Source organism: Salmo trutta, chromosome 5, assembly GCF_901001165.1.
Source record: "Salmo trutta chromosome 5, fSalTru1.1, whole genome shotgun sequence".
NCBI classification, from domain to species: Eukaryota; Metazoa; Chordata; class Actinopteri; order Salmoniformes; family Salmonidae; genus Salmo; species Salmo trutta.
Window position 1 is genome coordinate 52,092,090 of NC_042961.1, and position 16,897 is coordinate 52,108,986.

Consider the following 16,897-nt stretch of genomic DNA (forward strand, 5'->3'; position numbering starts at 1 on the left):
TGAGGTCTTCCCCCATTGCAACTTCGACCGAGGGCGGGCCCTGCTGTGGCCGGGTCCATGTTACGCACAGCGCCTCGCGTGTGTGCCATTTCTTCAGTAAATTCACATGGTAAAGCTGGAGGGGTTTTCTCTGCCCCGGTGGGCGGACCTTATAGTTGACGTCGCCTATCTGCTTAACGATGTCGTAGGGCCCATGCCACATAGCCAGGAATTTACTCTCTGTTGTAGGGATCAGCACCAAGACCTTCTCATCTGGTTGGAACTCTCGTGGTTGGGCCTCCCGGTTGAAGACACGCTCCTGGGTACGTTGCGCCTGGGCCATGTGCTCTCTCACCACTGGCCAAATCACCGTCATCCTCTCCCTCATCTCCTCCACATGTTCTACTACGCTGCGAAGGGAGGTCGGCTGCTCTTCCCAGACCTCCTTGGCTAGGCCCAGCAGCCCGCGGGGCCGACGGCCATACAGGAGCTCAAAGGGGGAGAACCCCGTGGATGCTTGGGGTACCTCGTGCACTGAAAACATAAGGTGGGGCAGCAGCTGGTCCCAGTTCCTCCCATCTCTCAGCATCTGTTTTTGGGTCTTGTTGAAGCGTTCCACCAGCCCGTCTGTTTGTGGATGGTACACACTGGTCCTCACCTGTTTTATTCGTAACAGATTGCAGACATTTTTCATCACCCGAGACATGAACGCAGTGCCCTGGTCCGTCAGGATTTCTTGCGGAATACCCACCTAAATTGCGGAATACCCAGCTAAATAAATGGAAGAGCTCCCGTACGATACCTTTTGCTGCCGCCGTGCGTAGCGGGATTGCCTCAGGATACCGGGTGACGTAATCCACGATGACCAGGATGTATTGATATCCCCTCGCGGTCTTCACCAACAGACCCACTAGATCCATTTCCACCCACTCGAATGGCACTCCTATAATGGGCAAGGGAACCAAAGGGTTTCGATAATGCACCCTCGGAGCTGTGATCTGGCACTCCAGGCAACTACGGCAGTAGTCCTCCACGGCGCGCTTGACTCCGGGCCAGTGGAACTGGTTCCCGATCCGCTCCCTGGTTTTCTCCATCCCCAGGTGTGCCCCAAGCAGGTGGGTGTGGGCAAGCTGCAACACAGTCCTAACATACTGGCTGGGTATGAGTAACAAGTATTTTGTCTCCCCATTATGCTTTACTACCTGATACAATAAATGATGCTTGATTGCGAAGTGGGGGTAGCGCCAATCACTTACCCCAGGTAGTGATTGGCACAGTACGCCATCCACCGCAATCACCTGGCCCCTAGCGTTCTGGAGATTGGGGTCTTCTAACTGGGCCATCCCGAACTGACCCGTGAGCATTCCAGTGTCGGGAGGTCCGTCTAGGGCCTCCACCTCCATAAAGGGAAGCCTGAGGTCTTCCTCGCACGGTGGCTCGCTTGCCGGAGTGGGGTCGTCTCCCTCCTCCGGGTCCGACTCGGGCCCAGTGGACACCTCTCGTGGTGGGGGTTGGGTTGCACAGTCCACTGTCCTTTTTCCTTTTCTTCCCACCTCCCGTGCTCGCCTCCCCAGGTCCCTCCTCCACAGGGCCTGGAAGAGAGGGCAGTCTCGACCAAGGAGAATGAACACGGGTAGGTTAGGGACAGCTCCCACGCGCATCTGGTTATCCTCACTGGCACCGTTGGGTACCTCTGAGTCCCTGTGTACACAGGACACCGTCACCTCCTCGTCCCCCGGTTCCTCCTTCCCCTCTCGTGTGAGCCACTGCGGGTGGGCCAGGGTCACCATGCTGCCGGAGTCCAGCAGAGCGCTGGTGTCGATGCCATCGATTCGTACAGGAACCATCGGAGGGGCCTTCTCGGTGTGCGCCCAGCAGTAGGTGACGTTACTCGCCATCCGGGTTACCCCAGAGCTGGGGGATGCGGAGGGCATGGCTTCTTCCCGGCTGGGACAGTGCCACGCGAGGTGCCCCGGCTCAGCGCACTTATAGCAGCGTCTCTGATCTGGGTCCAGCAGCAGCCGCCGCCGTCGTCGGTTTGGGTCACCCTCCCGCTTCACAGCCTCTGATGGTTCTGTCCGGGCCCCCTTCAGCCCCTCGCCTCTCTCTGTGTTGTTCGTCCCCCTCACCGCGTCTCCTCTCCACTCGGGCCCCTCTCAGCAGGTCCTGGGTGTTCTGGTGAATTTCCACCGCGGTCAGCAATTCCTAAAGTCTCTGGGGGTTCTGCATGCTCACCATCTTCTTCATCTCGTATGGCAGGGCCTGAAGGTATTTATCCAGGACGAGCTTGTCGAGCATCGGGAGGGACGGTATTTCCATCAGTAGCCAGCCCTTGGTCAGGCGCACCAGGTTGCTCATCTGAGCACGGGTGGAAAGGGTGGGGTCAAAGGCCCAGTCTTGGACGGCGTGCGAGATTGAACCCATAACGGCTCAGTATCTCCCCTTTGAGTCCCTCATAATTTGAGGCCTGGTCAGCGTCCCACCTTGACAACAGCCAGTGAAATTGCAGGGCGCCAAATTCAAAACAACAGAAATCCCATAATTAAAATTACTCAACATACAAGTATTATACACCGTGTCGGTCTCTCCCCGTTCTCTCTCGCGGTGTGCCACCGTGCTCCTTTTATTTGGCCTCCACGGCTGGTTGGCACTTTCCTCTAATTACCTCCACTTAGAGCTGTCCGTGTTGGGGTGCCCAGCTCCCGTATTCCCAGCAGAGGAAGCCAACGTCGCCTCACGTACCTCCCCTCTATTACCATCCCCGGGGTAGACCTCCTGGGATTACACAATATATTAAACGAGATTTTGTGTCACTGGTCTACACACAATACGCAATAATGTCAAAGTGGAATTATATTTTTTTTAAATGTTAACAAATTATTTTAAAATTAAAATCTGAAATGTCTTCAATAAGTATTCAACCCCTTTGTTATGGCAAGCCTAAATAAGTTCAGGAGTAAAAATGTGCTTAACAAGTGACATAATAAGTTGCATGGACTCATTCTGTGTGCAATAATAGTGTTTAACATGATTTTTGAATGACAAAAAAAAGCAGACATTGAATATCCCTTTGAGCATGGTGAAGTTATTAATTCCACTTTGGATGATGTATCAATACACCCAGTCACTACAAAGATACAGGCATCCTTCCTAACTCAGTTGCCAGAGAGGAAGGAAACCGTTCAGGGATTTGACAATGAGGCCAATGGTGACTTTAAAACAGTTAGAGTTTAATGGCTGTGATAGGAGAATACAGAGGATGGATCAACAACATTGTAGTCAGTCCACAATATTAACTTAAATGACAGAGTGAAAAGAAGTAAGCATGTACAGAATATTTTTTTTCCCAAAACATGAATCCTATTTGCAATAAGGCACTAAAGTAAAACCGCAAGAAATGTGGCAAAGAAATTCACTTTATGTTCTGAATACAAAGTGTTATGTTTGGGGCAAATCCAACACAACACTGAGTACCACTATTCATATTTTCAAGCATGGTGGTGGCTGCATCAAGTTATGGGTATGCTTGTCATCGGCAAGGACTAGTGAGTTTTTTGGTATGAAAAGAAATGGAATACAGCTAAGCACACGCAAAATCTCAGAGGAAAACCTGGTTCAGTCTGCTTTTCAACAGACACTGGGAGACAAATTCACCTTTCAGCAGGACATTAACCTGAAACACAAGGCCAAATATACATAGAGTTGCTTACCAAGACGACATTGAATGTACCTGAGTAGCCTAGTTACAGTTTTGACTTAAATCGGCGTGAAAATCTATGGCAAGGCTTGAAAATGGCTGTTTATTAATGGTCAACAACCAACTTGACAGAGCTTGAAGAATACATTTATTTTTTTAGGTGAAAATATTGTACAATCCAGGTCTGCAAAGCTCTTAGAGATTTTCCCAGAAAGACTCACAGCTGTAATCGCTGCCAAAGGTGATTCTAGCATGTATTGACTCAGGTGGTTGAATACTTATCTAATCAAGCTATGTTAGTGTTTTATTTTTCATAAATTATAACATTTGTAAAGACAATTATCTTCCACTTTGTCATTACAGAGTATTTTGTGTAGATTGTTGACAAAAAAAAGGACAATTAAATCAATTTTAATCCCACCTTGTAACACAACAAAATGTGGAAAAAGTATTGGGGTGTGAATACTTTCTGAAGGCACTGTATCTATAATCTCTGTGTGTGACTGTTTTAGGGATTTTATGTTTGCCCATATTTAATTTGCTCCCTTGATCAAGGAAGATGTCTTTAAGTCTCTGTAAATCCATTGTAGAAGGAATGGTTGAGTAGAATGGCGCTCATCACTGAATACAGACATCTTCTCCCATTCCATTTGGCTTCGATCGGCTGTCAAAGTATATAGTAGGTAACAATCTCCACCTTTTTACATGAGGAAAACTGTCCAATTCTGGAAATGGTGCTTTGATCGCCATTCAGGAAACCGCTCAAGCTTTTTGCTCATTCGTCTCCTCACACGGTCAAAACAGGGCCTCAAGAAGGAGGAATTTGTAAATGACAGAGTGTCTAGGGAGTGATGGCGTTTGCAAAGAGAGAGGGAGACAGAGGTAGAGAGAGTGAGAGAAGCCAGACTGCGGTGGGGGTTGTTTGGGATAACCACAGGAAAACAGCCATTACGCTGTGGCCACTGAGAGAACAGCTGATTAGAAGACTCGGCCAGATAGCAAATTACACTGTAGAGAAGAGAGGAGAAAGAGAATAGAAGAGAGGAGAAAAAAACAACAAGGCCTCTCGTCGGTTTGCCGTGGCTTAGGACGGAGCTACTGTAGAACTGGCATACTCTGAGGAAACTTCAACTTTGGTGGTGTGTGTGTGTGTGTGTGTTTGTGTGTGTGTGTGTGTGTGTGTGTGTGTGTGTGTGTGTGTGTGTGTGTGTGTGTGTGTGTTTGTGTGTGTTTGTCTGTGTGTGGCTACATGCGCGGCTGCCCAGCTGTATGTATGTTGGCACTTTTGCGTGTGTGAACGTCCGCCCTCCCAGGTAGAGCATGGTAGACAGTAGCTATTACATGGGCGCAGCAGCAGTTTGTATAAAGGTTTGGACCACCATGCCCTCTGCCTACCCTCATCGTATAGTATCATCAGTAATACTTTACTGTCTCTCTCTATCAATTCAATTACATTCAAAGGGCTTTATTGGCATGGGAAACATATATTTACGTTGCCACAGCAAGTAAAATAGACAATAAACAAAAGGGAAATAAACAAGGGAAATAAACAATCAGAAATGAATAGTAAACATTATTCACAAAAGTTTCAAAAGAATAGAGACATTTCAAATGTTAAATTATTGGCTATGTACAGTGTCGTAGCAATGTGTAAATACAGTGCTTTCGGAAAGTATTCAGACCCCATTACTTTTTCCACATTTTGTTACGTTAGACTTATTCTAAAATTGAATCTACACACGATACCCCATAATGGCAAAGCGAAAACAGGTTTTTAGAATTTTTTGCAAATGTATTAATACTAAAAAACAGAAATACCTTATTTCCATAAGTATTCAGACCCCTTGCTATAAGACTCAAATTGGAGCTCAGGAGCATCCTGTTTCTATTGATCATCCAGATCTGGGGAAGGGTGCTCAAAAAAAACTGCAGTGTTGAAGGTTCCCAAGAACACAGTGGCCTCCATAACTCTTAAATGGAAGAAGTTTGGAACCACCAAGACTCTTCCTGGAGCTGGCCGCCCGGCCAAACTGAGCAATCGGGGGAGAAGAGCCTTGGTCAGGGAGGTGACCAAAAATCCGATGGTCACTCTGACAGAGCTCTAGAGTTCTTCTGTGGAGAGGGGAGAACCTTCCAGAAGGACAACCATCTCTGCAGCACTCCACCAGTCAGGCCTTTATGTTAGTGGCCAAACAGAAGCCACTCCTCTGTAAAAGGCACATGACAGCCCGCTTGGAGTTTGCCAAAAGGAACCTAAAGACTGTCAGACCATGAGAAACAAGATTCTCTGGTCTTATGAAACCAAGATTGAACTCTTTGTCCTGAATGCCAAGCGTCACATCTTTTAGGAAACCTGGCACCATCCCTACGGTGAAGCATGGTGTTGGCAGCATCATGCTGTGGGGATGTTTTTCAGGGGCAGGGACTAGTCAGGATCTAGGCAAAGATGAATGGAGCAAAGTACAGAGAGATCCTTGATGAAAACCTGCTTCAGAGTGCTCGGGACCTCAGACTGAGGCAAAGGTTCACCTTCCTACAGGACAATAACCCTAAGCACACAGCCAAGACAATGCAGGAGTGGCTTCGGGACAAGTCTCTGAATGTCCTTCAGTGGCCCAGCCAGAGCCCGGACTTGAACCCGATTGAACATCTCTGGAGAAACCTGGAAATAGCTGTGCAGCAATGTTCCCCAGCCAACCTGACAAAGCTTGAGAGGATCTGCAGAGAGGAATGGGAGAAACTCCCCAAATACAGGTGTGACAAGCTTGTAGCATCATGCCCAAGAAGACTCAATGCTGTAATCACTGCCATAGGTGCTTCAATAAAGTACTGAGTAAAGGGTTTGAATACTTATGCAAATTGGATTTTTCCGTTAAAAAAAAAAAAAAAAAAAAAAATATATATATATATATATATATATATATATATATATATATATATATATTAGCAACAAAAAAAATTTAAAACATGTTATTGCTTTGTCATTATGGGGTAATGTGTGTAGATTGATGAGGGAAAAAAACTATTTAATACATTTTTCAAATAAGGCTATATCATAACAAAATGTGGAAAATGTCAAGGGGTCTGAATCCTTTCCGAAGGCACTGGAGTTGAAGTATGTAAGAGAATGTATTTAAAATGGTGTATTTAAAATGGTGTTTGTGCCACTGGTTTTTTGTGGCACAGGTCACAAATCTTGCTGATGAGGTGGCGAACTGTGGTATTTCACCTAATAGATATGGGAGTTGATCAAAATGTGGTTCTTTGTGAGTGTGTGTGTAATCTGAGGTAAATATGTGTGTGTATTATGGTCATACATTTGGCAGGTGGTTGGAAAGTGCGGTTCGGTTTCCACCTCGTTTTGTGGGCAGTGGCCATATAGCCTGTCTTCTCTTGAGAGCCAGATCTGCCTATGGCAGCCTCTTTCAATAGCAAGGCCATGCTCACTGAGTCTGTACATAGTCAAAGCTTTTCAAAGTTTGGGTCAGTCACAGTGATCAGGTATTCTGCTACTGTGCACTCTGTTTAGAGCCAAATAGCATTTTTTGTTAATTCTTTCCAATATGTCAAGTAATTACCTTTATGTTTTGTCATGATTTGTTTGGGTCTAATTATGTTGCTGCCCTGGGGCTTTGTGGGGTCTGTTAGTGTTAATAAACAGAGCCCCAGTACCAGCGGGCTAAAGGGACTCTTCTCTAGGTTCATCTCTCTGTAGGTGATGGCTTTGTTATTGAAGGTTGGAGAGTCGCTTCCATTTAGATGGTTATAGAACTGAATAGCTTTTTTCTGGATTTTGATCATTAGCGGGAATCATCCTAATTCTCTTCTGCATGCATTATTATTTACGTTGTACACAAGGATGTTTTTTCAGAATTCTGCATGTAGTCTCTCAATTTGGTGTTTGTCCCATATTGTGAATTCCTGGTTGGTAAGTGGACCCCGGACGTCAGCAATGGGTTCTATAACTGATTCAAGTATTTTTTGCCAGATCCTAATTGGGATGTAAAATGTTATGTTCCTTTTGATGGCGTAGAAGGCCCTCTCAGATCGTTCACAACTTTGTGGATGTTACCTGTGGTGCTGATGTTTATGCCGAGGTAGGTATAGTTTTTTGCGTGCTCTAGGGAAACAGAATCTAGGTGGAATTTATATTTGTGTTCCTGGCAACTGGAGCTTTTTTGGAACACCATTATTTTTGGCTTACTGAGATTTACTGTCAGGGCCCAGGTCTGACAGAATCTGTGCAGAAGATTTATTTGCTGCCGTAGGCCCTTGGTTGGGGACAGAAGCACCAGATCATCAGCAAACACTAGACATTTGACTTCATGCCGCACCTGTTTCCGTTGTGGAGTCCACAGGGGTGGTACAGTCCATCACTCTAAAATGTGATACTGAAATTGTATATGGTTACATTATGTAAAAATAATGGTGTAACACTCATAAATCAACTATTATTTTATAACAAATGCGCTTTCTCCCGTGTTGGATACGGTCGCTGTCTGTGGTTCTGGAACATAATCTTCAGTGCACAAAACACCACATCTGTAATTTTAGTCCTGTCCGATTCTGCCATGTAATTTGTACATGGCAGGAGAGTAACAATTCCAGCCAGAATAACCTACTGTTTTTTGGCGAACTCATCTGGTAATACTAGTCCCGTGCTAATCGGAAGTGGCGCAGGGGTCTATCTAAGGCACTGCATCTCGGTGCTAGAGGCGTCACTACAGATTCCAGGGTGTATCACAACCGGACGTGATTGGGAGTCCCATAGGGCGGTGTGCAATTGGACCAGCGTTGTCTGGGTTTGGCCGGTGTAGGCCGTTATTGTAAATAAGAATTTGTTCTTAAACCTGTTTGGGCTAGGCATCCCACTAGCGGGACAACTTCCGTTGAAACTGGAGGGAGCGCAATTCAAATAAATAATCATAAACATTATGGATATTAAACATTTAGGTACATACAAGTGTCTTAAATCGGTTGAAAGCTTAAATTCTTGTTAATCTAACTGGACTGTCCGATTTACAGTAGCTATTACAGCGAAAGCATGCCATGCGATTGTTTGAGGGTCAGCACCCCACATCAAAATATTTTTCCACCGGCACAGGTTTCATAAATTCACAAATAGCGATTAAATATTCACTTTTTAAAAATCTTCCTCTGATTTGTCATCCAAAGGGTCCCAGCTATAACATGTAGTTTTGATAGATAAAATCCTTCTTTATATCCCATAAAGTCTGTTTAGTTGGCGCCGTTGATTTGAGTAATCCTCTCGTTCAACATGCAGAGAAAGGAATCCGAAAATCTACCGCTAAACTTTGTTTCATCAAGTCAAAATAAGTTTCTATTAACTCCTTAGACACCCTAAAATATTCAAACTATAATATTTCTTACAGAAAGAAGTATGTTCAATAGGAAACCGATTTTTAGCAGGTGCGTCTTGTCTTCATCTTTCGCCTAAACCCAAATTTCTAAGACTGTGTCCCTGTACTAAAACTCATATTTGTTATTCGTTTTGGAAGTTACAAGCCTGAAACCTTGAACATAGACTGCTGACACCCTGTGGACGCCATAGGAATTACATCCTGGGAGCTAGAGCATGGGCTCTTAAAAAAAAAAAAAATCAGTTTGGTTTTTCTTTGGATTTTCTCCTACCATATCTATTGTGTTATAGTCTCATACATTAATTTAACATTTCTACAAATGTCAAAGTGTTTTCTTTCCAATGGTACCAATTATATGCATATCCTGGCTTCAGGGCCTGAGCAGCAGGCAGTTTACTTTGGGCACGTCAGTCAGGCAGAAATTGAGAAAAAAGGGGCCTAGCCCTTGTTCTTAACTGTCTTGCCTAGTTAAATAAAGGTACAATTAAAAAAATTCAAAATAAAAGTTACACGTACATGTCAGTACGTACACACAAAAAGTAGGCCACATGGGGGGAAAGGCATTGTGCCGTGAGGTGTTCCTTTATTTGTTTTTTGAAGCCAGGTTTGCTGTTAGCTTGCGCTATATGAGATGGAAGGGAGTTCCATGCAATCATGGCTCGGTATAATACTGTACGTTTCCTTGAATTTGCTTTGGACCTGGGGACTGTGAAACGACCCCTGGTGGCATGTCTGGTGGGGTAAGTGTGTGTGTGTCAGTGCTGTGTGTAAGTTGACTATGCAAACAATTTGGAATTTCCAACACATTAATGTTTCTTATAAAAACAACAAGCGATGCGGTCAGTCTTTCCTCGACTCTTAGCCAAGAGAGACTGGCATGCATAGTATAGTATAGCATAGTAGGTCACCCCTGTGTCTCAGCTGGTACAGGTAACTCTGGGTCTTCCTTTCCTGAGGCGGCCCTCATGAGAGCCAGTTTCATCATATCGCTTAATGGTTTTTGCGACTGCACTTGAAGAATCTTTCAAAGTTCTTGAAATTTTCCGGACTGAATGACCACGTCTTCGAGTAATGATGGACTGTCGTTTCTCTTTGCTTATTTGAGCTGTTCATGCCATAACATGGACTTGGTCTTTTACCAAATAGGGCTATCTTCTGTATACCACCCTACTTTGTCACAACACACCCGATTGGCTCAAAAGCATTAAAAGTTCATTTGTGGAATTTCTTTCCATCTTAACCTGTTGGGGGTAGGGGGCAGTATTTACACGGCCGGATAAAAAACGTACCCGATTTAATCTGGTTATTACTACTGCCCAGAAACTAGAATATGCATATCATTATTGGCTTTGGATAGAAAACACCCTAAAGTTTCTAAAACTGTTTGAATGGTGTCTGTGAGTATAACAGAACTCATATGGCAGGCCAAAACCTGAGAAGATTCTGTACAGGAAGTGCCCTCTCTGACCATTCCTTGAGCTTCTTGACTCTGTTTATTGAAGACTGAGGATCTTTGCTGTAACGGGACACTTCCTACGGCTCCCATAGGCTCTCAGAAGGCGGGAAAAAGCTGAATGATGTAATTCCAGCCACTGGCTGAAAAACATTAGCGCTTTTGGCAAGTGCTCTATCAGAGGACAATGGGCTAAGGCGCGTGCACGAGTCGACCCCATGTTTTTATTTTCTTTCGTCTTTGAACCTAAACACAGATTCCCGGTCGGAATATTATCACTTTTTTACGAGAAAAATGGCATAAAAATTGATTTTAAACAGCGGTTGACATGCTTCGAAGTACGGTAATGGAATATTTAGATTTTTTTTGTCACGAAATGCGTCGTGCGCGTCACCCTTCTTTACCATTCGGATAGTGTCTTGAACGCACGAACAAAACAGAGGATATTTGAACATAACTATGGATTATTTTGAACCAAACCAACATTTGTTATTGAAGTAGAAGTCCTGGGAGTGCATTCTGACGAAGACAGCAAAGGTAATAACCTTTTTCTTATAGTAAATCTGATTTTGGTGAGTGCTAAACTTGGTGGGTGTCTAAATAGCTAGCCCTGTGATGCCGGGCTATCTACTGAGAATATTGCAAAATGTGCTTTCACCGAAAAGCTATTTTAAAATCGGACATAGCGAGTGCATAGAGGAGTTCTGTATCTATAATTCTTAAAATAATTGTTATGTTTTTTGTGAACGTTTATCGTGAGTAATTTAGTAAATTCACCGGAAGTTTACGGGGGGTATGCTAGTTCTGAACGTCACATGCTAATGTAAAAAGCTGGTTTTTGATATAAATATGAACTTGATTGAACAAAACATGCATGTATTGTATAACATAATTTCCTAGGGTTGTCATCTGATGAAGATCATCAAAGGTCCTAAACGTTCAATTTATCGAATCAGTTATTGTTTTCTTGCTCAAACCGTGAGCAACACCTGTCAAACTCAGACATTTCTCTCAAAACACAGGGATGTCTTTTTTTTTTATTTAACCTTTATTTAACCAGGTAGGCAAGTTGAGAACAAGTTCTCATTTACAATTGCGACCTGGCCAAGATAAAGCAAAGCAGCACAGAGTTACACATGGAGTAAAACAAACATACAGTCAATAATACAGTACAAAAATAAATCTATATACAATGTGAGCAAATGAGGTGAGATAAGGGAGGTAAAGGCAAAAAAGGCCATGGTGTCAAAGTAAATACAATATAGCAAGTAAAACATTGGAATGGTAGATTTGTAGTGGAAGAAAGTACAAAGTAGAAATAGAAATAATGGGGTGCAAAGGAGCAAAATAAAATAAATACAGTAGGGGAAGAGGTAGTTGTTTGGGCTAAATTCTAGATGGGCTATGTACAGGTGCAGTGATCTGTGAGCTGCTCTGACAGCTGCTAGATGCACACACACTACATGTTCATGTTTTTACATTTATGTAAGTTGTGAAGTATTTGGTCTGTAATGTGTTTTCCCGTTATGTGTCGGACCCCAGTAAGACTAGCTGTTGCCATTGGCGTCTGCTAAGGGGGGTCCTAACAAAATGAAAAACTATGCAAGTCAACAGCGTTGGATTGGTGTAAGCATGGACTTTCTACCATATTTCTGACACCAGTCCATTCATTTGTACTCCATTAGGGCAGTGAACAATTCTTGGAGAGATAGTCAGACCGTTGCCAGTGTCACAGTGTTGAAGACGCACACACACACACACACACACACACACACACACACACACACACACACACACACACACACACACACACACACACACACACACACACACACACACACACACCCACACACACACACATCTGGTCCTGATTTGTCTTGATTAAAGTCAACCAGAAATCCTTAGCAGACCTCTCAAGTGGTGACAGGTTACTGCCCAGAGCCAGCCCGGTGCGTATGCGCATCTCGTGTGTGTATGTGTGTCTACACAATTCTTTTCGGCATTTGTACAGTGTGCTTGAGTTTGAGGCTGCGTGTGTGTAGGCCATAATATTTAGGGTCTGTTTTGAAATGTGAGAATGACCGACATTAATATTCATCTATAAATTTGTCAAGCATGAATCTCTCCACCATACTGTTTCTGTATGTGTTTCCATTTGTGTGCCTGTCTGCCTGGGTTGGTTTGTAAAGTGTGTGTGTGTGTGTGTGTGTGTGTTGTACAGTGTGGAATGAGCTCTGAGAATGACAGAGGGTTGTGCAGCTCTATGTTCTTCTGTCACTGTTCTGGGGCCTGCCTTGTGGTGGGATCTGTTTTTGATTCACACACACACACCCATGTCGCTTCACTTTCAGTGATCAGGAGGAATATAATCTCTCTCTCTGACAATCAACATTTTTCTGTTTACGCTCCTTCCTCTTTTCCTAAGTAAATCACATCACTGATGGCTCTGTATACGTGGTTTAACTGAACCCTTTCCTGTAGTGCCAGGCCAAACCATGAAATGGGGAGCACATGAGTTAAGCTGCAGCCCTAATGGACGGGATAAAATGCTGTTTATGACCGTATTATGATCACAGTGTAGTTCCCATGCTGATTCTTGCCAACAGTGATTCTTCAGACTCGAACAAACTCACTGCTGGCTTATATTCTGTGGCCAAACCCACAACGGGTCTTTTTTAAAGTGTTCAGAAAGGAAAAACTATGTAGAATGTGGTGGAAAGATGATGATCTCTTTGGATAGCTAATTTGCTTTGTCTCTCTCTCCCTTCTTCTCTCTCTTTCTTTCTTTCTTTCTTTCTCCCTCTTTCTTTCTTTTCCTATTCCCCCACCCACCCACCCACCCTCTCTCTCTCTCTCTCTCTCTCTCTCTCTCTCTCTCTTCTCCTGCCTCCCGCCCAGGTGAAACTGACCCTGGTGACAGCCAGTCCAGGAGGACCAGGGGAGGTGGGTGTGGACGTGTCCTCTGCCCCCAGGCTCAGGCCCTCTCCCCCGGTCAGCCAGCTGGTGCGTCTGCTGTGGGGCGAGGACACGGTGGAGCTCCAGATGTCTATAGGACACATCCCTCACATCGTCATGTACCTGTCACTCAAACTGGACTCAGACTCCCCCCTGGAAGAGGTCAGTTCGGTTGGTCTCAGAAATGGCACCCTATTCCCTACATAGTGCACTGCTTTTGACCAGATCCCATAAGTAAAGTGTAGGACTGGGCGTTACGGTAATATTATCAACGGTCTAAGGTAACTTCTACCTTGATCTTTCTTTACATTCACCAACACAAATCTACATTAAAGATGCAATTTGTACATTTTGTCACCCAATCTGCAACTCGAGATAGTAGGAACACATTCGACCAAGAAGCAAAACCTGAAATGAAATAAAACGTATTGTACCTCTAACTGTAGTTCAATATTAGCTAAGTGCTTCCTTCAGACCCAGTGAAAAGTGCCTCATGGATGCAGTTCATTTTTATACAGTCAATGAATGAGTACTTGACTGCATTAAGAGTCATTAAATGTTAAAAAAAATACCCATGTAGGAAATTCCTTAGCGCAGCACTTAAAAAGCTTGTTGGCACATGTGTGTTTTCTGACACAAAGCAGAAGCTTCAGAGAACAGAACTACCGCTCTGGTAGGCTTTCAGATCCAGGGCCTTTGGCTCTTTATAACAACATCCAAAATGTGTGCACACACACACACACACACACACACACACACACACACACACACACACACACACACACACACACACACACACACACACACACACACACAGTGGAAAAATAGAAACAGGAGAAAGGTGTGAAGAATAAAGTTAGTTCCTCTTGATAAAATCTCCCCTGACGATACAAAACCATTACATTAGTAATGGGATAAATAAATGGCCCTAACTGCACAAGGATTGAAGTGATTAACGTTAGTTTCACTGACTTCAATACAATAAATGAATTGGATTATATGACGCTTTTCCAAGTGCTCAAAGTGTTTTACATTGTAAGGGGGTGAACTCACACCTCATAGATACATAATAACTATTTATACTTTTTGGGCCAGTTTTCCCTCACACAGAACAAGACTTCTCGTGACATAAAAAGCATGCTCAATTGACAAAGTCTAGCAATAAGCCTAAACCTAAACTGTGTCCGGGAAACTATCCCTTTAGCTTTGCGGAAGGCAGCCATGCGGGAGCAGACTCAGCAGAGGTCAGAGGACCTGTAGCGAAGGGCTATGTTTTCTTGCTCTGTGGGAAAGTAAAGTACACTGAACAAAAATATAAACGCAGCATGTGAAGTGTTGGTCCTATGTATCTGTGAGCAACAGATGTATATCTCTATTCTCAGTCACATCATTTATTTATTTCAATTTCAATCCAAGATGGCGTAGCAGTTCAGACGTCCTGTCGTGTCCCGTGTATATATATATATATTTACATATTTTTTCTTCACTTATCTTTTTACATTTTTTTATTCTAAATACTCAACCTCAAAGCACTCTCCTGCAACCCGCCTCATCAATTTAAAAAAAAAAAGAAAGTATTATTTACCTCATCTGAATTCCACGACAGAAGCTAGCCAGAGGTTAGCCATTTTCACTGGCTAACGTTGAAGTTCAGCTAGCTACGGTTAGCTGTCCTCAGCTATCCATTAGCTCGAAAAGCTATCGCCAGTTTTTGTACAGCGCGACTCAGACCAGAGCATATCGGACCTATTCTCTCTCCTTTCCTCGATTTCTACCGCAGGCTCTGGACATTTACACCTGGATCTTGCAGCTAACTAGCTGCTACCTGAGTGACTATTGGCAACGTCGGTCTCGGAATTAACACACACTATTACGGAGCTAGCTAGCTAGCCAGCTGAAGAATTCCGTCAGCCACTCGTGGGCTACTCCTGAGCTAGCCAGCTGAAGTGTCTCCTGGGCTACAACTCACCTATCCTGACCCGTTTTACTGCCGATGCGGAGCCCCATTGGGTCTTCACGACTGGATCACCGACGTTATCTGCCCGAGGGAGTTGTCCAACTGGCCCCTCCGTCGCGACGTAACCTGATCGCCCATCTGCGGCCAGCTAATCGTTAGCTGTCTTTTCGGCTGCGATCTGAATAGGTCTGTCGGACACTTTTCTTGGGCCACTATAACTAACTATTTTGCCAACTTGGACAGGTCCCCCCTTCCACACGGAACCCCACTAACCCACAGACGGAAACGCACGAGGCGGCTAAAAACAGACCTCCCTCCCATCTTCCACCAGCTTGCTACCTATGGCCCGGCTAGCTGTCTGATTCTCACTGGACCCTCTGATCACTCGGCTAAGCATGCCTCTCCTTAATGTCAATATGCCTTGTCCATTGCTGTTCTGGTTAGTGTTTATTGGCTTATTTCACTGTAGAGTCTCTAGCCCTGCTCATTATACCTTATCCAACCTCTCAGTTCCTCCACCCACACATGCTATGACATCTTCTGGTTTCAATGATATTTCTAGAGACAATATCTCTCTCATAATCACTAAATGCCTAGGTTTACCTCCTCTGTACTCACATCCCACCATACCTTTGTCTGTACATTATACCTTGAAGCTATTTTATCGCCCCCAGATACCTGCTCCTTTTTCTCTCTATTCTGGACGTCACAGACGACCAATTCTTATAGCTTTTAGCCGTACCCTCATACTTATCCTTCTCTGCTCCGCTGGGGATGTAGAGGTGAATACAGGCCCTTCAGTGCCTGGCTCCACACCTACTCCCCAGGCGCTCTCTTTTGATGACTTCTGTAACCGTAATAGCCTTGGTTTCATGCATGTTAACATTAGAAGCCTCCTCCCTAAGTTTGTTTTATTCACTGCTTTAGCACACTCTGCCAACCCGGATGTCCTAGCTGTGTCTGAATCTTGGCTTAGGAAGTCCACCAAAAACTGTGAAATCTTCATCCCTAACTACAACGTTTTCAGACAAGATAGAACGACCAAAGGGGGCGGTGTTGCAATCTACTGCAGAGATAGCTTGCAGAGTTCTGTCCTGCTATCCAGGTCTGTACCCAAACAATTTGAACTTCTACTTTTAAAAATCCACCTCTCCAAAAACAAGTCTCTCACCGTTGCCGCCTGCTATAGACCCCCCTCGGCCCCTAGCTGTGCTCTGGACACCATATGTGAACTGATTGCCCCCCATCTATCTTCAGAGCTCGTGCTACTAGGCGACCTAAACTGGGACATGCTTAACACCCCAGCCATTCTACAATCCAAGCTTGATGCCCTCAATCTCACACAAATTATTAATGAACCCACCAGGTACAACCCCAAAGCCGCAAACACTGGCACCCTCATAGATATCATCCTAACCAATGTGCCCTCTAATTACACCTCTGCTGTTTTCAACCAAGATCTCAGCGATCACTGC

General features: G+C 44.4%; 1 protein-coding gene across 4 annotated transcripts in view; it reads left to right on the top strand.

Moving 5' to 3' along the window:
- The window catches only part of LOC115194451 (protein inturned), a 57,225-nt gene that overhangs the window by 19,534 nt on the left and 20,794 nt on the right, over positions 1-16,897 (top strand). For all 4 annotated transcript variants that reach the window (XM_029754152.1, XM_029754151.1, XM_029754148.1 and 1 more), the window contains exon 4: positions 13,409-13,627. In XM_029754152.1, the coding sequence (XP_029610012.1) occupies positions 13,409-13,627 (219 nt within the window). The remainder of the gene's footprint in view (positions 1-13,408; positions 13,628-16,897) is intronic.